Source organism: Rhinolophus hipposideros, assembly GCF_964194185.1.
Source record: "Rhinolophus hipposideros genome assembly, chromosome: 1".
Taxonomy (NCBI): Eukaryota; Metazoa; Chordata; class Mammalia; order Chiroptera; family Rhinolophidae; genus Rhinolophus; species Rhinolophus hipposideros.
Genome location: NC_138047.1, coordinates 22,156,283 through 22,180,373, shown reverse-complemented (window position 1 = coordinate 22,180,373; position 24,091 = coordinate 22,156,283). Strand labels below are relative to the sequence as shown.

Here is a 24,091-nt window from a genome sequence, read left to right as displayed (position 1 = left end):
GCCACTTTCCGAAGCAGTTCTGGAAGTCCTTTTTTGTGAGTGTCTTTAGTTGTGCTGTCATGGCTGTCTTGATATCCTGAATCGATTCAAAATGTTTACCTTTCATGTTCGTTTTGACTTTGGGGAAGAGCCAGAAGTCTCACGGTGCCAGATCTGGTGAATAAGGTGGATGAGGACACACCATAATGTTTTTATTTGACAGAAGTTGCCGTACCAGAAGCGATGTGTGACACGGAGCCTTTCATTGTGATCAAAACATACGGTGAATGCTGCTGCCGAGTGCCATCCAACAGAAAGGCGGAATATTTTCAATAATGGGAAATGGCCTGTCAAACGTTAGTAACTGTGTGTGACAAGTTTCAACTTGTTCGGTGCAGTCAGTCGAGTGTGAGCTATGGTTGAGAGAAGGTGTGTTTTAAAGTGTGCCGTCAATCATCCTCCATCATGACAACGTTTCGTATCACACATCGCTTCTGGTATATGGCAATTTCAAAGAAAACATTATGGTATGTCCTCGTTTACCTTATTCAATGGATCTGGCACCGTGCGACTTCTGGCTTTTCCCCAAAGTCAAAATGATTTGAGAGGCAGCCACAACAGCGCAACTAAAGACATGAAAGAAGACTTCCAGAACTGTTTCAGAAAGTGGCAAGAACGATGGGATACTTGTGTTAGAAGAGAGGGGGAGTATTTTAAGGAGGACTAATAGCAAGGTTCTTTTACTATAATAAATTTTGTTTTTATTTAAACATTCACCGTTTTGTATGATCACACTTCATAGAAATTTGCATAAATGTAATGGATTGAAACAAATGTCATTTTGACTGCCCTGACCTGGTTGATTCTTGTTCATAGAAACACTAAGGATTTATATCTTTCCCCACCCTCCTCAATACACGCAAATTTGGAAGGGAAAAAAAAAAGACTTTGAAAAGCTAATAAAGGCATTGTAAAATCTTTTAAAAGGATCAACTGTTGCCAGCTCAGATAAACACAATAAGTGAGTCTCAAATCCCAGAATGAAGCTCCTTGTGCAAGAAAGGTGGGGTTCACCTCTTGGACAGTCTCCTTGGGTACACACGAGGAAGGAGGGATTAGTAGTCGCCTTGTATTCAGAGAAGCCACCAGACTGGGGTGTCACTTCAGTGGCAATCAAGAGACAGGCTAGTCTAATCAGGGTTATTTCAGTAGTGCAAAATGTGGGTACCAATCTGTAACTTCTTTTCCCCTTTTCTAAATGATGAACTATATTATTTTTTATGTTGTTTAGTAATTTGATCAAATATCTATCAATAGTCTAGTGAAAAGACCTGCAGGGGTTCTTACTCCTTGTCTGTGTCATGACCTTACAGGCTTGGGCAAGATTTGAGAAAGAATTCCAGGAGTTTTAAGCCTCAGTCGACTTCAGGGGGACTTACGATGGACATTCTAATTGTGGAGACTGGGAGGCACTGAAATGGAATCCTACAGGGATTAGTGCGTCCATCAACTCTTAGGATCTTTAAGAAACATGCAGAGAAAAGCTGGCTTTGGCTTTGGTATGAGAAAGCTATGCGGTGTACTGGCTGGAAGTCGAGAGGCCTGCGCTCTGGCCAGGTACCAACCAGCTGTGAGACCTTGAGAAAGTCATTTAGTGTTTCTGGGCCTCAGGCTTTTTTACCTGTAAAATAAAAGGACTGGATAAAAAGAAGGAATGGGACTAGATGATCTCTAACGTTCCTTCTTCCTCAGATTCCTTGAAACTCTTTTCAGTTCCATGAGGTGGTTTTACCACCCCCGTGTTCAATGTTCTCATCTGAAACATCTCTTTGCCTCCATCTTCAGACAGGAAAATGCAAAGGGGAACGAACCATAATAATTTCTCAAGTAACGATTTTTAAAAGCCCACTGTGTCAGATGACAGTGAGGACCGGCAGTGCAATTGCCCTGGGGCAACGGGCAGGAGGGGAGGAATCCTGGAAAGCCCGACCAGAGCAGCGTGGTATTCCCCCAAAGGGCCTCCCGAAGTGCACAAGTTCATTACTTGTATCTCATGCTTCCACTGGGAGTGGGCCAGGGCTGATAAGAACACGGCTAACCTGAGGTGTCCTGATATTAGGATGACAGAATGGGAAGGAACAATAGAGATCATGCATTTCAATTCTCTTGATTCATAAGTGTGGAAACGCTGCCAAACCAGAAGAGAAATCCCTTTTACATAACGACTATATACAGTAGGAACTTGATATAAGCGGGCCCTTTTTGCACTGTGCAGTTCATTTCATTTATTTACCCTTCGATCTGTTGCTTAGTTACTCAGTGACAGAAGGCACTTTATCATTTACATGGTTGAGCTATCTCGTTGCTCTGAAGTTCAGTAACATACGTCTGTCCTGCACCTGTGACCTCTACGTGGGGTGCCGTCACAGAGTACATGCCATCAGTGAACACGTGAGCTAGGAGAGTGCCTACACAGACTAGCTACTCTATTCATGTTTGCTGAACTGCGTTTAAAACTTACCAGCCCAAAGGTAGAGAAAATACTGAGTTGAGCTTTTTCACTTGAGGGTTTTGGGGGGCTTCTGGCTTTTGTGGCCAGATAATTTTCAGGTATTCTCTTCAGGTACTGACTGGGGGCAGTCAATAAAGAGTCCTGAGGCGAATGGAGGGATTCAATTGCTGGCCACATGGCTCACTGATCAGACACCTGTCCCTCAGGCTCTCAGGTGTGAACCCAGGCAGAGGCAGGAGGCCAGGGTTAGAAGTGTCACTTGAGAGTCAAATATGTGAATTCAGAGTCTCTCTGGGTTAATATTGTGCCAGATGCTTCACTGAAATGCTGCATTCGGCCAATCTGGTTAGAACATTAGCAATGTGCCCCCCATGCTAGATGGATTCGCTTCCTGAGTCACTCAGTTAAAACAGTCCTCCCTGGGTACCCAGTCTGTTCAGAGCAATTACTGCCTCTCAAAGCCCTTTACGGGAAAGGTGGGAATGGACAGACTGGACATGAATTTTATCATAAAATTGGTGATCCCCATTCTAAAGAGAAATGTCATTTCCTGTGAAAATATTTTTTAATGTCCTAAGGTTTTCTGAGGCACAATGTTGTGATACTAAGTTCTTAGGACTTGTTGTTCTGAAGTTTTGAAGAATATGAAACAAGAGTGGGAGAAAAATGTAGCTTTTCACATTCAATGTGAAAAATACCTCTGAAGACAGGGCACTGAGGACCTTTGATTACTAGAGTCTAAGTCTGTCACAGAAGCCATTTTGTTCAAGCATCTGTGTCTCTTATGTTAAAAACATTTTCAATGCAAATATTCCCATGTGCTGTATTTTCCAGTGGGTGATGAAAACGTAAATGTGTTTTTACCTGTTGGTGGTAGAGAAATGCTGTCCAGTCTTTCATCACCGTCAGCTACCTCTGCTGGTTACAAACATAAAACACAAATCTCATTAATTTCAGGGAGCGTATCCATTTTACTGAATACAGTCATACAGTTTAAAAACACCAGTACACATGATAGTTTTCACCTTTCTTTTCCCTTTTCAGCTGCAGTCTGTTCATATTACACGTTTTAGTACTAATATTTTAAAATATTTTTTAATATGATATAAAGTTTCCTGTATTAAAAATTATTTACCTTATGAACCTTATTCTATCCATCATCGATTATTTCAGTTCACTTTCTCTTATTTACATAGGCTTAAATATCCACCCAGAATTTGGGGTGAGTGGTTTAAATATCATGGATGGCACAGAGGTCAGTGAATTGCTACAGTAGAATTTTGCTTGTCATCCCCAGAACCATTCCTGTGGGACAGGCTTAGGAAATCTTGAGAATGAATCTTTCTTTGGAGGTGACTGGAAATCCAGATTCTAGAGCTGCCAGTCTAAGTTGTCTTCAATTCAATCATAAAGAAAATCAGAAGGAATAAGCGTTCCTTCAGAAGATTCGTCATGTCTATGTTTAAAATGCAAGCAAACTTTTGCTCATCTCCGATCTGTTTCAGTCTCCTTAAAAGCCTCCCAAAAGATAGTCCTTCAGTCACAGAAAACTTTCCACTAAATACATAAAAAGAAGGTGCACATATGTCTCCTGAGAACTGCTGGGTTTGTCACTCTCCCCTGCCTGCTGTGGACGGTCAGACATTTCATTATGGCTTTTTGGCGGTGCTTCTATGTCCCAGGGCTAGTGGCCCTGTGGGAAGTTTCCTGCCCTGCCCATAGCCACCTTCTGGTCCCTGCACGTGTGCAGCAAAGGCCAGTCAAATGAGGGCTTCCATTTGCATCACAATGGATTGCTAAGTTGGTGGGAAGCAAACAAATATGGTGCTCTTGTTTTTATTGCTACTGCTTGAAACACAATCAGGGTTCAAAGATTTCCACTCTAGTCCACACTCTTACATCTTGTCCTCCGATTGCTACACTGACATCAGTGAAAGACACACTGTCTGCTGACCTGCTCAATCCACCACAAAGAGAAAACACTGAGAAAAGACAGAACTGTCATGACCAATTTTGGTTGGAGAAGTGGAGAAACTACTAAAAATGATATTGTAGATGAATATTTAATAACAAAAACATTCAAGCCAAACAATAAGATAAATGGTAAGAACCAAATTTTGTAAATAGGTTTATAGATGGAATACAGGACATACTAAAATGTTAACAGTGTTTCTCTCTGGATGAAAGGTTTATAGGTATTTCAAATTTTGTTCTTTGGGTTTTTAAAATTACTCTATATATTTAAAAAATAGCAAACATATTTAGAAGACATTATTTTCTCAATTGGTTTGAGTAAATTTAAATAGGTAGATGAACTACATGGTATTTCTTTCATTGTGTAGGATTTAAAAAAATTCTTCAGTAATAATAATAATAGCAATGCTAGCCACCACCATTTACTAAATGCTTACTGTTTACGGAGCATTTTACATGCACTGTGTCATCTAACCCTTAGAAAACTCCACAAGGTAGGTCTGTTTGTTATTATGACCATTTTAACAAATGAGGAAACTGAGAAATAGAGAGGTTAAGAAATGTACCTAAGGTAATAGAGCTAGTAAGTGACACTGCCAAGAATTTGAATCAGGTTAGTGTCTGGGTTCTTAATCTCTTTGCTATTAATAGTCCAAACATATATCACATATATCATTATGAGCTAATTTTTAAACCTCCAAGTTCTAGTTCATTTTATGTTTCAGTAACTTTCTCCACTTTACATGTATAATTGCTTTTCATTTAGTTACACCAAAAATTGATTCTGGGCCTAAGTTGTTCTTCCTTTTGTAATTCAGTTAATCCTTGCTTAAAAAACAGGCTATGCAATTATGTGCTTTAGTGAGAACAGAACATATACAACCAAAAAAAATATATATATATATATACATATAATAATAAATATACATACATATATAAATATATATACATATGTATATGCTAGCTATATGCAACAGGGCTCAGTGTCATGGATGAAGAACATGACTGGGTTACTTAAATTTAATTATAACATCTGCCTGTAACAATAAGCTCACAGTCTTTCTTCTGTGGTGACAGTGAAGTTGTGGAATTTGGGAAAGATTGAGCAAGTCCAATAAAAATTTAATAGCAATGACAGCTTTACTCTTAGAGCTAATGCACACACAAAATTGCGATTTCAGCTCTGAGGAAATAATCTAATGAAAATGATAAAAATCCAGACCAGGAAAGGACTCGTTCCAGTTATAGAAAAAAATTATTACACATGATGAGAGCCTCAGATGAATTTCTATTTGGATTCACATAACAGCCTTTCAGAGCTGCATGGGGCTGTTCCTTGTTCTACAGGCAGCATGGGCTTTCTTAACCGGTGAGTTGATTAGCTTGCCCAGGTGGAGTCTGTACCTAATTCCAGGAATTGAGACAAATATGATAAATAAGGCTGAAGTTGTGGAATGTCTGTGAGACACTGTGCTATCTATCATTTAGACTGAAAATAATCAAGACAAAAAACAGGAGAGCAACAGATATTGAGAGGCTTCTCAGTTCTTATCAGCACAACAATGGAAATGCAAGTGGCTCTAGTTTCCATTTGTTGGGGTCCCACTTTTGTGGCCCTTGAGGAGAATGAAGTGTAAGAGGATGGGACAAAATTGGGAGACAAAACCTGTTGGCAGGTCACTGTCATCCTGGTCTGGTTTGATCTACATGTCGGTGTTGGTTTGGTCCTGTAGGCACCTTCCTCTTTCTCAGATGCTAAAAGAACCCGCTAGCGGGGCTGAGAAGTGCCAAGGTGCCAACCCCCAAAATGGAGGCAGATAACCTAAACCCAGTGGTTAAAGGGAAAATGGCCAAAAACAACTGCAGTGATAGCTATGGAACAGGGCAGACAATGTCCTGAGCGTGTGAGAGGCTCAGGAGGGAAGAGCGGGGAGCAGTGTGGCTTGGGTCCCATTCTGTAGAATCAGGCACGCGTGTGTGCAAATGAGCAGGTGTCATGTGAATTACCAGTCCGAATGCTGAGAGGGCTGAGGAATGTGTTCACTGGCCAGTCTGTGGGGCAGGCAGGAATGTGCAGGAAAGTCCCCATTGTGTGCATGTGTGTTTTTGGGGGGGAAGCGGGAATGGGAATGGAGACCAGAACTCATAAAAATTGGTCTCAGCATTTGAAATAGAACAGAAACAAAAGGGTGCGTTCAAAATACATAGTATGGGGAATCAAAATTTAAACCGAACTTCCTATTTCCGTCACGTGGCCCGTTGCCAGGAAAGCTCTTGCTGTGTCCCTGAGAGGGGCCTGCTCTGCAGTACGCTCAGTAGATACTCAACAGTCTCCTCCCACTTTTTGCCTTGTGTCTTTAAAGGTTACTCTTCAAACTTCAACTTTTCAGGTCCTTTCGGGACTCGTAACCATCTCCGCAGCTCGAGGCACGTGTTCTATTAACACACAGTCCTCTCCTCCTTTCTCTGGGTTGTGTCTGCAGCGCCTAAGTTAGTAACGTCAGCATTCTGGGCTCTTCGTGCTTTCCCCTCATGCTGCAAGGAACTCCAGTATTTCTCACATTTTCTGATTATGTCCACCCCCCACCCCCCAGCTGTGGAGCAGGAAGGGACCTGGCGTGCGTCTATGGATTCTGAGTGGAGGAATTTGCTAGCCTACCTCAGGCTAGAAGCTGGTGGCACAGTTGGGACCAGTGTGTGGAGAACCAAAGGGTGGCTGTGTGGCTGATTCTTGGGTTACACTGGTCCTTTACCTTTCCTTTGGGCTGAGTATTAAATGTAGGTCTCCTCACTCTGACAAATTCTGGATCTCTCTTAAACCTGAATATTTATCATCTTTTTCTTGGGGGTGGTGGCAGGGGGAAGGTGGGGTCAACAGTTTGCCCCTGCAAATCAATAGGCAAATGGAAGTTCTTACATATCCAAACAGGCAGGATTTAGGCAACACGAGACCAACTTAATACTAGCAAGGAGACCACGTAGGCTTCCTACTTGAAATTGGATTTGGGATACAAAACTGTGGAGACACAGCTCCCAACATGGCATCCAGGCTCAATAAGCAGTTACTTGCTGTGTAAACCAATGGGCAACTGTGTTTGATAACACCTGTCATTCAACTGTAAAAAAACAATTTTTTTCCCACCCCAACCCTTTCTTGGAGACTGAAATCTAAAGGGGCTAAAGTAATAAAAAGGGGCCTTTGTGAGGTAACTTAGGGCTGAGCAGGAGACGTTTAGCACAAGAAGGGGCTAAGAGACCCCACTGGTACGAGTGAGTCTTCCTCGGTTCACCTACCCTGTGTGAGGTCAGGTGCCATGATACAAGACTCTGAACCTCCCCAGGAGGAAGGGAGAAGAGAGGAAACTGGGAAGGGGACTAAGAAGATGGGCCTGGGACAGAGAAGGAAACAAGAAAAAGGGCGTTAGGAGGAGAAAGGACGGGCACTGTGGGACAGCCACGTGAGCTGCCACATGCATGCCAGGGAGCCCTGAGGACCTCGTTGCCCGAGGATAGAGCTCAGGGACACTGCTGCCCCATGGTCCTGGGATCAGTATTTGAACCTCAAGGAACAAATGGATGGAATATTCTCCGGGATCTCACATGACCTAGATGAGCTAAACAATAAGACCTCTTGGTTGTGGACTGTTGTCCCTTCTTTTCCTTTGATTGATTCGTTGGTTCCTTTGTTGGTTCCATGCTGTGCCACATATTGTTCTAGACACTTGGGATAGAAACACGACTCAGATGCAGTCTCTGCTCCTGAGGATCTCATGGTCAGTGGAGCAAACAGGTGGGTGACTATTCCAGTGGCAGAGCCATCTATGAGGAGTCCGGGAGAAAGGAACCTTGGAGACGCTATGACAGGAGGAAGCATTGTTTTCCAGGCAGAGAGAAAGTATGAGTGCGAGAACCCAGCATACTGCAGAATGGGGAGGGTCTGGGGTGTCCCGAGGAGGCATGAGGACTGTGGCCAGAGGTGAGGCTGGCAAGGAGGTGTGCCTCCCAGCAGAGGCCCTTGCTTGCCCCGCTGCGGGTGGGGGTATAGAAGGGACTTGACTTTGAGCTGATAGGAAGCTAGCAGAAGTGCTCAGTAGTGGTGGGCATGACTGCATTTCATTAGCGGAGGCATAGAAAATGAAGTCTAGGGTCTCAGTCATGGCTATGTCCGGCTGCTCACCAGGGAGCCATTGATGAGGAGACATTTCAAGTCAGGAGTGAGGATCTGGAAAGAACAGTAGCAAGGGTGGGAACTTGGGAATGCTGGATTTAAGATACAGCTGGAAGAGTGAGGCAGTGGAGACCAAAGCATTGCCAGAGAATGAAGTCATAGAGCCCAAGGGAAGAGAGTTTCCAGAAGGATGAGATTCAACAGAGCAAAAATCCACATGGAGGTCAAGTCGGAGTGTTAGTATAAACAGAAAGTGGAATCCGGTCATTGGGACCAGCAAGCGCGCACATCAAGAAGCGAGGTCAGAGGGAAAGTGCACTGGATTCTAGTGAACTGGGATGGGGGAGCCCACAGGGGATGTAACACTTTGGAAGGAATTTGACCAACAATGTCAGGAGAAAGATGGCAGTGGTTTTAAGAAATGGCAGGCATAAAGGAGTTGTTTTGCTTTTGGTTGGCAAAGGGAAGGAGGATAAGGTCCTGAATATTTTTTGAGCATCATTATTTGTCAACTCTGCATTAGTGGCATTACTTGCATTGTCTAATTCTAACTCTGAAAACCCCCAAGGAGGCTGTTAGCCTGTTTATATAAACGGAGAATTTGAGGCTGAGAGAGGTTGAGTAATTTGTCCGAGGTCCCAGGGATCTGTAAGTGACAGATCAGAGCTAGGAATTCAGACTTGTTCTTTGCACGATAGCATGCTGTGTTTATTAGCGATGATTTGTAGATGAAGGAGAAGAAGGTGGTGAAAGCTGAGAGATCTAGGAGGAAGACGGCCAGATCACTTATTACCCAAGCTTGAAAGCTGTTGAACTGAGCATTATTGAGCATTATTACTAAGTGAACTGAGCATTGTTACTAAGTACGTGGGGACAAGAGCGGGAAAGCCATCTGGCCAGGCACAGCAGGCTGCTTGGTCCCCTGACCTAGGATACCAGGGGCCCACGGAGTTATATGACTTCCTCAGCCACCTCCACCTGCCAAGCACTGCTGTGAACGATATGGACATTTTCAGAGAGGAAACACTGGCTTCATTTATAAAGACATTCTTGTACAGTATATGCCTGGAGCCTCACAAGAACGCTGAGCCCGGCTTTATTATTCCGTCCGCTTCATGATAGGGACACTGAGGATTAGAAAGATGGGGTAACGTGCCCAAGGCCCAGAGCTGGTAAAGAGCAGACGTGAGACTTGAAAACCAGGTCTTCTGACTCCACTATGACTTATTACCTAAGGCAATAATACATTTTTTACCAATTAGAAATATAACTAGTCTGTTGCTCTTTATAAAAACAGCATCAATTAAGTATGAAAGGAAGCAAAAGATTAAAAGAGATGAAGGGAAGATTTTTAATAAAAAAATCATCTACAGCTGAATATTTTCTTTCGGGCATGACCTTGGGACGTGGAGCTTTGTAAATTACTTATCTAACTCCATCAAAGGTCGGTCAGAGGACGCTCCGATGGAGTTTAAGCCTCCATAGATGACCCCATGGCTGACTACTTTAGAGTACTGATAGAGAGTTTTAGACAAAAGAGCTGAAAGGCTTTTCATACTGAAAAACCACTTGGCCCCTCCATGCCCGTGTGTCTTGTCACATCAAGGGCATTCCAGCCTGTGCCCGCATCTTGCCCTGAGGCCATCAGCTGTGCTCCTCCACAGGCGTGGTGACCACTACGCCCTGGGAGCTCACAGAAAGGGCTCTGTTAGTGACACAGATTCACGCATTTGTACCACTGTTCTCATGGAACCTCATGACATCCGAACCTGTAACGTTTCAGCATCTATGGTCCATCCCCCAAACTCTCACACTCCAGCCATAGAAGCACAGAAGGCTCTGAGCAGGCCCAGCGTCCTGAGGTTTGATCAGGATTAAATATATATATATCTAGAGGTCTGTGGCCTCCTAGAGATGATTATTCTCATACGATGGCAGAAAGCTGACTTCAAAGGGATTCTTCATTGGTAAATTGGCCCACTGTCACTTTGGGGAAATTGAGACTTGAAATGACTGAATGGTCATAATTCAACTAGCATTCATTTTTTTCCTGGCAGATAATTCCAGAATCACCAAGCCCAAATTTAAAAAGTTAAAATACATATACATAAAATATATATATTTAAAATAAATAAACATTTGACTTAAAATCTCTTTCTATTTCACCTGGTGTTTCTGGTAGGATGGTTACTATTTAGTACTATGTTTAGCAACTAGTACTTTTTGAAAAGTCGCACAGATCCAAACAAAATCAATAGGCAATAGACACAATTCACAAATTAGAGACCCAGTTTCATACATAAGACACGTAAGCCCATGGATGAGATTAGCAATCTTTTTCCTTTTACTATTAAAAGTAAATGGCCTGACATCATTTTTACTTTCTAATTTTCGGGTGAATTTCAAAATTCATTTGAATAAAACTTTAAAGTACAACACCATAGAACATTACATAATACGTCTCCTTCTAAAGACAAGAGACCACGGGACACCCTAGAGCAAACCACTGTAGTTTGCAACGTCTGAGAATTCAATAAAAGGCTTCTGCAATGATTTTATTTCAGTTTATTCATACCTGAGCCTCTTTTTAACCTTCTTCTGGCCAGTTTAATTTGATCCTGTAGAATCTGTACCCAGTCTCTTGGGCCAGGGAGTTTATCCACATGATTAGCAGTACAGTACTTTTCTGTGAAGACTGAAAGAAAATGTGAAATATTGTTAAATGCTTTAACAAATAAAACAGGCAGATCTGAAATAGCCGTCTATGCCAAGAATAAAAAAACAAGTATATTGCTAAAAGACATCAGTTCTGCCGTAGATAGCTTTCATATCCATATTACATTCCTTTGGTGAAGGTGGAGCTTGGCAGTGCTACATAAAATGTACTGATTTCAAAATGAAACCAGCTATAAATATTTAGTAGTTTTTATGGAAACTGGAAAGTGCCTTTTCTACTTGCTCCATGGTCATGTGTAGGAGTTATGGGCAGAGAAAACGCTTCCTGTGGGCCCGCTGGCCCCATGACAAAATTCAGCAAATGTATTAAAATATTTCACTTTTTTGTTGTTAATTCAAAATCTAATGCGAAATTATGCAAAAAGATGTTCTCATAGTGATTCCTACTAACTCAATCAGTACTCAGAATAAATAGGATGCAGTTGTGTCTTAATGAAAATTCCATTTCTACTTTGCATCAACGTCATGCATGTTGTATTGATTCCTTGGAAAAGAGCTACTGATTAAGCACAAAAGAAACTACGGAGAGTCACATGACAGGACGAAAGGGAGGCCAGACAATTGTGTTACTAAAGCCACACAGTGTGTGACTGCACACACAGGCGCTGGTGTTGACATTTCTGCTTCACACACCATTCCTGAGCACTTTCCAACACGGTCTTTTCAGCTTGCTCTTCATAAGGTGAAGACCAAGTAAGCAGTCACGTCACACTGCCTTCCCGGTATTGGTGATTTGAATGTTTTAAAGGCTTCTTTAAAAAGAAATGACAAAGGAAAATATCGACAGATTCAACTATATAAAACTGTAAAATTTCTACTGAATGAAAAATAAACATTTCATTAGAATGAGAAGAGCTGATCTGCTAGATCTGCTAATCTGCGAGAGCTAATCACACTAATCTGCCTGAAAAGGTTTAATACGTACCATCATGTAAAAGAGCTCATTCAAATAAAAGACCAACTTCAAAATCTCTACAGATAATGGACAAAGTGTATTTAGCAAAAATAACATGAGGAAAAATGTTCACCTAAGCCCCCAAATTGCAAAGCACATTTTATACCTACTAAATTAGAAAAGCAATGTTAAAAAGTGAATACTTAATAGCGATACAATTGTGGGGATGTAGTATATAAACTGGCAAAAAAACTTTTTTGGGAAATAACGATGGTAATATATAATGAGAGGCATAAAACTGTTATATCCTTGTATTGGGAATCTTACTCAGAGAAATTTATCCTGAGGAAATAATGTGAACAAAGGGGAAAAAAAATCCAAATACAAGTGCAGTTGTGCAAGAAGAGACACATGGCCCCAATGGGGAAGATGGATCTCAGGGAGTAAGAGGAGAAGGATTCTTTCTAGGAAGCTACTGCAATGGTCTGAGTTAGGGCCATGTTAGTGTAGCTGGACCAGAAGAATATCCAGCATGGGCATTTCTGGTGAATCACATGACCTGGTAAATAGAGAAGAAAGGGAAGGTTTGTGAGGGGAAAGATGTATTCGGCTTGGTGTGGGACATGCCGAGTTTGGGGTGTCTTTGGAGCACCCCTGCGGAGATGGCTAGCAGGCATTTTTGTACAGAAGCCTACAATTCGAGAGACATCAACATATATGTAGTAATTAAAACAAGAGAAAAAATGTTGATGGAGGAGAACATACTGAGTGAACAGAGCACTGGGCACAAGCACAGAGCTGGAGAGAACTCCCGTCATTGAAAGGAGATGAAAGCACAGGAGCCCACGAAGGAGCCCAGGGTGGGCTATAGTCAGGAGACATGGGAGGCGGGGCTCCTGAAGGAAAGCAAGGGGTGCTGATAAAGAGGGACCTACAGTCCAAGTGCCAAAGGGCCAGGAAGGGAGATCATCCAGGGAGTGGTGGGGGTGACACACCCGAGTTCAGTTGGAGAAGGAAGAGAAGAAGGGCCGGAAGGGGAGGTGGGCTGAGGGACTGGAGACCCGAGCATGTTTACAGGCTGAGTTGCAGGAGCAGGCGGATCCAGGAAAAAGGTAGAAAACTGTCAATGGAACCATCCCAAAGGAACTGTGAGATGATGGGTTGGGATACAAATGGAGGGGCTGCCCTCGAATAGCGGAAAGTTCTTCCTCTCAATCCAGAGGAAGGAAGACTGGCGCAGGTTGAGAAGCAATCATAGGTTAGAATCATCATTCCGGAGACCTCACTGAACTCCATGGTGAGAGGAATGGAGAGTGAGGGCAAAGTCTGGAATTTTCTCTGAGAAGAACAGGAAACGGAGGATGGAAGGACGCCAAGCAGAACTGTGGTGGTGAAACTGTCTGTAGGGGCGGGCTGTAGAGGTGTAGGGGCTGTAGAGGCGTGATGCTCCTCACGGCTCCTCCGTAGGAGTACAGACAAGGGGTGGTACGGCCCGCGTTGGGTTAGGATTTTGCTGGACAGTTTTGGCAGAAGGACAGGGACAAAAACTCTTGAAGATGTTGGTGAAGCTGCCACCTGGAATGAATTACCTCAACTTTCCTTACTCTCCCTTCCTGCCCAAATCTGGGAAGCCAGAAAAAGGCTCCCCAACTTGGAAAAAATCTAGATCAAGGGATGGAAATGTCAACAGGGTTGGCAAGGTGGTGCCATGGCGGGAAAGCAATTGGGAGTATAATGCTGGAGTATCAGTGGTGTCGAAGGAGCAGTTCTGGAGAGAACGCTAAGGTGTGGCTGGGATGGGATGACACGCAGTGGAGGTGAATGTCACTGTGGGTGGAGTCCGGACCTGTGTGGCTGTGGTCAGATGGATCTTTCACATGGACATGATGTTATAAAGATGACAGTGGGCCATGGGGGCGGGAGGAAGACATGTGGCTGTGATAAGCGCCTTAGTGGAAAGAACTCATCCCAGCCCCAAATGAGTAGAGTAGGAGTGATGGTTAGGGAGCAGAATTAAGGATCAGGGAAAAGAGCCACCAGGCTGCCCAATATACGATATGTGGGCTGAGTGAGTGAGCAGTCTCCACTCAGGAGCTGTGCAGAGGACACGACACCCCTGGGGTGTTTTTGAATCTCCCACACCAGGTTATAGACACCTCAGGGTCTTCATTTATTTTGTGTCCCTCAGAGCACCTGTGACAGTGCCTTGTACTGATAGTAAGAAGTCAAACGTTTGATGAGAAAACAAACATATTTTCTACTTTCGTTTCCATTTTGTTTCCAAGGGAAGCCAATACCACAGTTCACAAATGTAGACTAATTGGGGGAGAAAGGCCTACCTGAATTAGACAGAAGTCTTAATTAACAGAATATAGTTAAGGAAACAGGTTTTATTACATTCAAATGCCCAAATGATATTTATTCATCAGAGGATTGCCAAAACGTTCTCAAAATCCTGTTTTAATGAATAGAAAAAAATACCTGCACTTAGCACCGTATTTGTTTATATGAAAATATGTACTACAGAAATGACTGAATATACAATCTTAGCAAGTAAACATCCCTCTCCTTGTAATATTATTTACATAATTAATTTCCATAGCAACCCCTCTTTTCTTAGATTGTGAAATGAAGGTGTCTCAATGAGCACCCATTAGAAGGCAGTGGTCCCAAATTAATAAAGTGGATTTGGGTCATGCCCACATCAAAATGACTCCCGGCCACCAGGTATGTCAACAGCCAGGATAAAGAAAACCAAAGGGAAGGTTCTGGAATGTGTCTTCCCACTCTGTGAGTGGCTCCCAAGCAAATCTTTCTAATCTAATCTGGAGCTCAAGTATTTTTGTCCCCTCAAAAAAGGCAACAATTTCTGGTTATTTTTTTTTATCTTTTCAGTTAAAACTTATCCAGTTTCAAGAAAAAGAAGCCAGGGAAGGCTCTGTCTCCTGGGTCTGTGTGTCTGAGACCACTGAAAGCACAGCACTAGGCTTCTTGAAAAATACCTATACAAACAAATATTTCCTCTGGGCCTATTATTGACATTCTATGCCATGGTTTCACACTTAAAAGAGACTTTTAACTAGAATTTATCTACTGAAGACAAAAACCTATTCTCTTACATGCTTAGATGAGGCCTTAGAACAAGGCCAAAAGATTGTCATTGTATCGATCTGAAAACGCTCAATATGCCATGTGAATAGAGGTATTGAGTAAGCAGAATATATTTTTGCTATCTGAATCTACAGCTAAAGGTCATACTATTATACTGGTAACAGTTCCATTAGGAGTAATGATGTGAAAAGAGGTACTGCATTAATGCACTGGGCTTCCTACTCTGCTAATAGTGGGTCATTAACAATCATAGTAGAACAATTTGCATTTATCCTTAGAATGCAATAGGTCCTAAAAAGAAATCTGCTTCCTTTTCTATTTTATTATATTAAGGGGAAGCAAGAGCTAATTTTAAACAAGTCCAAGTCATCAGAACAAGTGGATGAAGGCCAATAATTAAACTAAACAAAAGAGTTAAAGCATCTACACTGCTTAATATAATTTGAGGTCCCCCGGCACAAAGAGCATGTTAAGTCACTGGGGAAATGACAAATGTTCAATTTGATCTGTACATGAATAATGACTTTTCTCAGATGCTTGCATTCATCTGAACCGTGCCCTTTAATTGTATATAAATAATGAATGAGCTAGTGGTGGCTGAGCACACCCTGCCCTAGGAACGTGGCATTTAATATAATCATCAATGAACACGGCAGTGTATGGCGTGCTGAGAACACAGCAGACTGGCAGGCTTCCCCAAACAGCTATCTGTTCACACAATAGTTCCTACGTAGAAGACTCTTCCCTTGGATTTTTCTGGCTCACTATGTTAGGAAAAGAAGAATATGGTATGGATTTTTCAAAGGAGTCACTGGATCACACAGACACTTGAAGAAGCAGGAGTATAGCAGAGCTTTAATTTCACTGTGAAATCCTCTAACGAGGCAAAAACTCTGGCTAGCAGTCAGAACCCAACTCTGATGACTCAGTTTTAACTTCTGGTCAGACAAGTGAAAGTCAGGGTTGCCATCAAGCAGAATTGAAACCCGGGTCCTCATTAGATCTGCCAAACTCCCAGAGCTTGAGAGGGGCCAAGGACGAGGGTGAGAAAGAACTGTCTGCAGTGGGATCCTGGGGGTGACTTGTGGCTGGGGGTGTGCAAAGGAGAGGGAACGCTGGGACCGGCCCACAGCTGGGGGAGAAGACTAGGTTCCCTCCAGGCTGCTAGTATTCTACCTCCTCACGTCTGAGTGAGTGGACAACCAGCACCTCTCCCACATTTTCCTCTTTTCCTCTTTAAAGCTATTATTTGAAACTTCCCATGTGCCAGGCACTTTATATCAATCTCATTTCATCTTCGAAGTAACCTGATGGAGCCGGTATTGTGATCCTTTATTACCGATGACAAGTCCAAGTATGGGCAGGTTACATAACTGGCCTAAGATGACACAGCCAACAGGGGTTCTTTTCCACATAAATGATTTCATTTTTAACTTAACATTGTAGATGAGCACACAGATTGTGTAAAAGAAAAATGATTGCATTCTAAGCATAAGCAAATCAGTAGCTAAGGTTATACGTCCATGAGAACGTTGTGAATGATAGTGTGACTTTCAATTACACAAAACAGAAGGTTGGTGGGCAACAGGGGAGAGAAGACCAAGTGGGGCCTGGGAGACCACCACTCCCCTCCAATTAAGGGGGCCAGTTGGCCAATAGCAAGGAAGGGAGAGGGAGATGGCCTGGGTAGAATGGTGTCTAGGTATTTTCAGCTCTGAGATTGATGACTCTGGCCGAAATTTTATATGGCTCTACTGTGTTTCCCCGAAAATAAGACCCAGCCAGACCATCAGATCTAATACATCTTTTGGAGCAAAAATTAATATAAGACCCGGTCTTATTTTAATATAAGACCCAGTATAATATAATATAATATAATATAATATAATATAATATAATATAATGTAATATAATACTGGGTCTGATATTAATTTTTGCTCCAAAAGACACATTAGACCTGATGGTCCGGCTAGGTCTTATTTTCAAGGAAACATGGTAATAGAGTGTGTATTTTCTTTGATGATACAGTGCTTCATTTCCCAATTTCATGGAGAGAGCTGAAACATATACATTGTAGGCTTGACATCCATTCTAGTAAGTTATTAACATAACAATAAATGTGACAGTTAAGGCACTATGAGAGAAAGGAGCTAGAATAAGTCTGGCTATTGTACAGGGCCTAAAGTGTTCCATATCTTGGTGCAACTGTTACTGGTCTAGGGACGGGCTCCCAGCAGTGCAGGTTCAGAAATCTATTTAACCACTGGGGATTCAGGCCTGAGAAACCAGTTCACAATAACTGAACCTACAAGAAATTGAAAAATAAACTAGGATGACAATTATTGGGTAATGGAGGTGACTATCTTCCTAGCATCTGAAAACCTTTAATGTCATAACCCAGTACTTCCACTTTTGGGCATCGAGGTGCTGAAACAAATGCCTTACAAGAAGGTTCCTCGCTGAGCATGGCATTGAACCAGAGGTGGCTAAATGGTATGGGGCTGGCCAAGCTTAAGCACACCTATGGGAAACCTCCCACCCCTGGCCCCTGCTGCCAGCATGGGCAGGAATGTTTCGTGCCAGGGCCCTCTAAGCCAGAGCCTGACCGCAGCAGAGAAGGGCACTTGAGCTCAGAGAAGCCAAGCTGCAGACTGCACAAAAGGATAAGCAGGACCATCTTGCATCCTTCTCCCCAGAACAGCAAGCAGGGAGGATGAGTTGGCAAAGCTGCAATGTCATGATATGAGTAGCCCCAGCGCACCTTGTGCAAACCAGAAACTCAGTGGAGGAAGCCAGCTGGTGAGGGGGGGTGGGTGAGGCAGATGTGCAGAGAGCAGGAGCCAGGGAGACTGCCAGCGTGGCTGGTGAGGAGGCGCTGTGGTGTGTGGGTCAGGAGAGCAGCCTCCATTCCTACCATTGAACGGGCAGCCTCACAGTCCAGCTGTTTCCTAAGGGAATTTGAGTGGCATTATTTCTCCAAGAGAACATTTTACAGAGGTTGGTGTCTGATTCTTAATGCACCATCAGTGACCTGTCGTGACTACTAGACTCTAATGCCCCCGCCTCACAGTACCGACTGGGCACCAAGAAGTCCCCTCTGTGCTTTCCTGTCACCAGCACACAGATCTTCAAGCCACAAGTCACGGATGCTCTTTTGAGGTGCGATTACTTCAGAGTATCGTTTATCTCACCTGTTTGTGTTGATTCCTATTAAGACCAATGACAGTGGATGATGCTTCCTGATCCTATACACAAACTGGGGTTCTTCACACCTAGCACCTGAACCTCACATTTCTACTGTAAAAACAACACACATTCATTCGAGACGTATTGTTTACCCAGCACCCATAACATGCCAGACGATACTAGGTACCAGTGAACAGATGGTCCCTTGCCCTCAAAAGGCTTTGAATGGAGAATAAAGACAAGGGAAGTCAAGAGGAGGACAGAGAGAAACTGCTATTATGGAAGGGGGTACAGGACACACAGAGAAGAGGCATCTAACCCACCCCTAGTGGGGTGGTAGTTGGGGAAAGCTGTTGGATAAAGTGGTGGCTAAGCTGAAACCCAAGAAAGAGTGGAGGTTAGATGAAGAGAGGGAAAAGAAGGGGGAGAATGTTCCAGATTCAGGGAAGAGCATGTGCAGACCAAGACAGCCCTGAGGTGGGGTTCAGGGAGGAGGAGTCTCAATAGCCAAGATGCTCAGGTCTTTACACCGATAAGGAAAGAGAGAAGGAGGTCTTGGGCCTATATGGGGAGGTTAGAACGGAAGCCCCTGTATAAAGCTGAGAACCTGGAAGGGCTACACTGCAGGGAAAAGGGGAACCACCTACCTGCCAGTACAGGGAGTCTGTCTAGTCTTTGGAGGGAGGAAAATAAAGTTTCCTTAGAAAACTCTAGTGCTTGGCCTGAACCTCACATAGGAATTTGAAATATTGCCTGCATGAATGAATGTAAGCATTGCTATTGATAACCCTGGACTACAGACAAAAGGAAATGCAGAATTACTCAGAAGGGATGCTCCTACATCTGATTCTCATGGGAAACAAAACAAACAGGCCCACTGCAGATGAGCTCACATGTGAAAATAGTGCAACACACAAGGAAACAGTCCACCATCAGTAAGAGTCAGCTGACCCATGAAAAGCAGAATTAGACCCCCTCTAACTACTGTGTTTCCCCCAAAATAAGACCTAGTTGGACTATCAGCTCTAATGTGCCTTTTGGAGCAAAAATTAATATAAGACCCAGCATTCTATTCTATTCTATTACATTATATTATATGGTATTGTACTAAAGACCTGTCTTTTATTATAGTGAAATAAGACCGGGTCTTATATGAATTTTTGCTCCAAAAGACCCATTAGAGCTGATTGTCTAGCTAGGTCTTATTTTAGGGGAAACACGGTGTAAGTACTGGAGTAGCAAAGTAAGTATGTTTAAAAAGATGAACGATATTAAAGAAGGACTTAAATCATTAAGAAAACAATGAGGCTGATTTTAAATGGACCAAAATGAACTTAAATTAAGAACATAGTAACTGAAACTTAAAAATTCGAAGGACACATTAATCAATAAATTAATATCACTGAATAGAAAAGGGAGCTAGATCTGAAGTACTCAGAATGTGGCCCTGAGAGCTGCAGGGATGGAAAATAACAGACAAATGAAGAGATATGAAGGACAGAATTAAAAGATCCCATAAATACTAATAGATATTTCAGAGAGAGAAAATTGAAAGAATGGAGGAAAGGTAAAAATTTGGAGACAGTACATGAAAAATTTCCAGAATTGGTAAGTGATGAACCCTCGGTTTCAAGAAGCACAGCAACTAAGCAGACTAATAAAAATAAAGGTATACTTAGATGTGAAATAAAGAAACTGGAGAATGCTAAAGGCAAAGGGACTTTAAAGGCAATGAGAAAAGACATCATCTACAACACAGCAGCAGACTGATGGCAGATTCCCAACAGCAACACAATCTAGAAGACAGTGGAATATTTTCAAATTGCTCTGAGAGAAGTCCTCAATCTAGAATAAATTACCCAACTAAACGCCAGATCTTTCAATAGTGAGGGTGAAATAAAACAAATTTTAGGACAAAGGTGGAAAGAATATACCACAGAGACCCTCATTCAAAGAATTACTGAAGGTTGTACTTGAGGAAGAAGAAAACTGAAAGTAGATAAAAGAATTGGGGGTGGGGAGGAAGAAAGGAAGACATGATCTAGAGGACATTAAGAATTATTACTGATTCTATAAATTGATGCAGAAAAAGCATTTGGTAAGATACAACATCCATTTATGATTAAAACACTTAATAAAATTGGTATAAAAGGAAAATACCTCAACATAATAAAGGCCATATACGACAAGCCCTCAGCTAATCTCATAATTAATGGTGAAAAGCTGAAGCCCTTTGCTCTATGTTCAGGAACACGACAAGGTTGTCCCCATCACCTCTGCTTTTCAACATAGTGTTGGAAGTCCTTGCCAGAGCAATCAGGCAAGAGAAAGAAATAAAAGGCATCCAAATTGGGAATGAAGAAGTTAAATTGTCACTCTTTGCAGATGACATGATGCTATATATTGAAAACCCTAAAGACTCCACCAAAAAGCTATTAGAAACAATCAACGAATACAGTAAAGTTGCTGGCTACAAAATCAACGTACAAAAGTCCATTGCTTTCCTATATACCAACAATGAAATCTCAGAAAAAGAAGTAGAAAAAACAATTCCTTTTACAATTGCAGCAAAAAGAATAAAATACCTAGGAATAAACTTAACCAAGGATGTGAAGGATTTATATGCTGAATACTATAAGACATTTTTGAAAGAAATTGAACAAGACACAAAGAAATGGAAAGACATTCTGTGCTCATGGATTGGAAGAATCAACATAGTTAAAATGGCCATATTACCCAAAGCCATATACAGATTTAATGCAATCCCTATCAAAATCCCAATGGCATTTTTTAAAGAAATAGAACAAAAATCATCAGATTTGTTTGGAACCACAAAAGACCCCGAATAGCCAAAGCAATCTTAAGAAAGAAGAACAGTGCTGCAGGTATCACACTGCCTGACTTTAGCTTGTACTACAGGGCTACAATAATCAAAACAGCTTGGTATCGGCGGAAAACCAGACACATAGACCAATGGAATAGAACTGAGAACCCAGAAATAAAACCACATAAATATGGACAGATAATTTTTGACAAAGAAGCTAAAAACATAAAATGGAGGAAAGACAGCCTCTTCAATAAATGGTACTGGCAGAATTGGATAGCTACGTGCAACAGAATGAAACTGGACTGCTATCTGTCACCATGTACCAAAATTAATTCAAAATGGATCAAAGACTTAAGCATAAGACCTGACACAATAAACTGCATTGAAGAAAACATAGGTACTAAACTTATGGACCTTGGGTTCAAAGAGCATTTTATGAATTTGACTCCAAAGGCAATGGAAGTAAAAGCTAAAATAAACAAATGAGACTATATGAAACTTAAAAGTTTCTGCACAGCAAAAGAAACCATCGACAAAATAGAGGCAACAGACTGAGAAGATTTTGCAAACAGTTCCTCCGATAAGGGGCTAATATCCAAAATACACAAGGAACTCATGAAACTCAACAACAAAAAAACAAACACCCAATTGAAAAATGGGCAGAGGACCTGAAGAGACATTTCTCCAAAGAGGACATACAAATGGCAAATAGACATATGAAAAAATGCTCAACATCACTAATCATCAGAGAAATGCAAATAAAAACCACAATGAGATATCACCTCACCCCAGTCAGAATGGCTTTCATCAACAAGACAAATAGCAACAAGTGTTGGAGAGGCTGTGGAGAAAAAGGAACCCTCATACACTGCTGGTGGGAATGCAGACTGGTGCAGCCGCTATGGAAGGCAGTGTGGAGGTTCCTCAAAAAATTACAGATGGAATTACCATATGACCCAGCAATCCCTCTCCTGGGTATCTACCCAAAGAATATGAAATCATTTATACATAAAGACACGTGTGCTCCAATGTTCATTGCAGCTTTGTTTACGGTGGCCAAGACATGGAAACAACCAAAATGTCCTTCGATAGATGAATGGATAAAGAAGTTGTGGTACATATACACAATGGAATACTATTCGGCGTTAAGGAAAGATGATATAGGAACATTTGTGACAACATGGATGGATCTTGAGAGTATAATGCTAAGCGAAATAAGTAAGACAGAAAAAGCAGAGAACCCTATGATTTCACTGATATGTGGTATATAAACCAAAAACAAGACAAACAAATGAGAAACAAAAACTCATAGACACAGAAAATAGTTTAGTGGTTACCAGAAGGTAAGGGGGGTGGGGGGAGGGTAATGAGGGTAAGGGGGATCAAATATATGGTGATGGAAGGAGAACTGACTCTGGGTGGTGAACACACAATAGGATTTATACATGATGTAATACAGAATTGTACACCTGATATTATGTAATTTTGTTAACAATTGTCACCCCAATAAATAAATTTAAAAAAAAAGTCCATTGCTTTCCTATATACCAACAATGAAATCTCAGTAAAAGAAATAGAAAAAACAATTCCTTTTGCAATTGCAGCAAAAAGAATAAAATACCTAGGAATAAACTTAACCAAGTATGTAAAGGATTTATATGCTGAAAACTATAAGACATTTTTGAAAGAAATTGAACAAGACACAAAGAAATGGAAAGACATTCCGTGCTCATGGATTGGAAGAATCAACATAGTTAAAATGGCCATATTACCCAAAGCAATATACAGATTTAATGCAATCCCCATCAAAATCCCAATGGCAGTTTTTAAAGAAATAGAACAAAAAATCATCACATTTGTTTGGAACCACAAAAGACCCCGAATAGCCAAAGCAATATTAAAAAAAAGAACAATACTAGAGGTATCACACTCCCTGATTTTTGCTTGTACTACAGGGCTACAATAATCAAAACAACTTGGTATTGGCGGAAAAACAGACACATAGACCAATGGAATAGAATTGAGAACCCAGAAATAAAACCACATAAATATGGACAGGTAATTTTTGACAAAGAAGCTAAAAACATACAATGGAGGAAAGACAGCCTCTTCAATAAATGGTGCTGGCAGAATTGGATAGCTACGTGCAACAGAATGAAACTGGACTGCTATCTGTCACCATGTACCAAAATTAATTCAAAATGGATCAAAGACTTAAGCATAAGACCTGACACAATAAACTGCATTGAAGAAAACATAGGTACTAAACTTATGGACCTTGGGTTCAAAGAGCATTTTATGAATTTGACTCCAAAGGCAATGGAAGTAAAAACTAAAATAAACGAATGGGATTATATGAAACTGAAAAGCTTCTGCACAGCAAAAGAAACTATTGACAAAATAATGAGGCAACCAACTGAATGGGAGATTTTTGCAAACAGTGCCTCTGATAAGGGGCTAATATCCAAAATATACAAGGAATTCATGAAACTCAACAACAAAAAAACAAACAACCCAATTGGAAAATGGACAAAGGACCTGAAGAGACATTTCTCCAAAGAGGATATACAAATGGCAAATAGACATATGAAAAAATGCTCAACATCGCTAATCATCAGAGAAATGCAAATGAAAACCACAATGAGATATCACCTCACCCCAGTCAGAATGGCTTTCATCAACAAGACAAATAGTAACAAGTGT

The 24,091-nt window shown here is 41.6% G+C and overlaps 1 protein-coding gene across 18 annotated transcripts in view; it reads right to left on the bottom strand.

The window, feature by feature from the left end:
* Nucleotides 1–24,091, bottom strand: part of BEND7 (BEN domain containing 7) — an 84,657-nt gene that overhangs the window by 3,540 nt on the left and 57,026 nt on the right. For 7 of the 18 annotated variants that reach the window (XM_081058727.1, XM_081058724.1, XM_081058733.1 and 4 more), the window contains 2 exons: nucleotides 11,209–11,328; nucleotides 3,356–3,409 (listed from right to left, as the gene is read on the bottom strand). In XM_081058727.1, the coding sequence (XP_080914853.1) occupies nucleotides 3,356–3,409; nucleotides 11,209–11,328 (174 nt within the window). Of the gene's footprint in view, nucleotides 1–488; nucleotides 1,661–3,355; nucleotides 3,410–11,208; nucleotides 11,329–24,091 lie in introns of those variants that run through there. The other 11 variants (XM_081058728.1, XM_081058725.1, XM_081058730.1 and 8 more) reach the window with 4 other exon arrangements.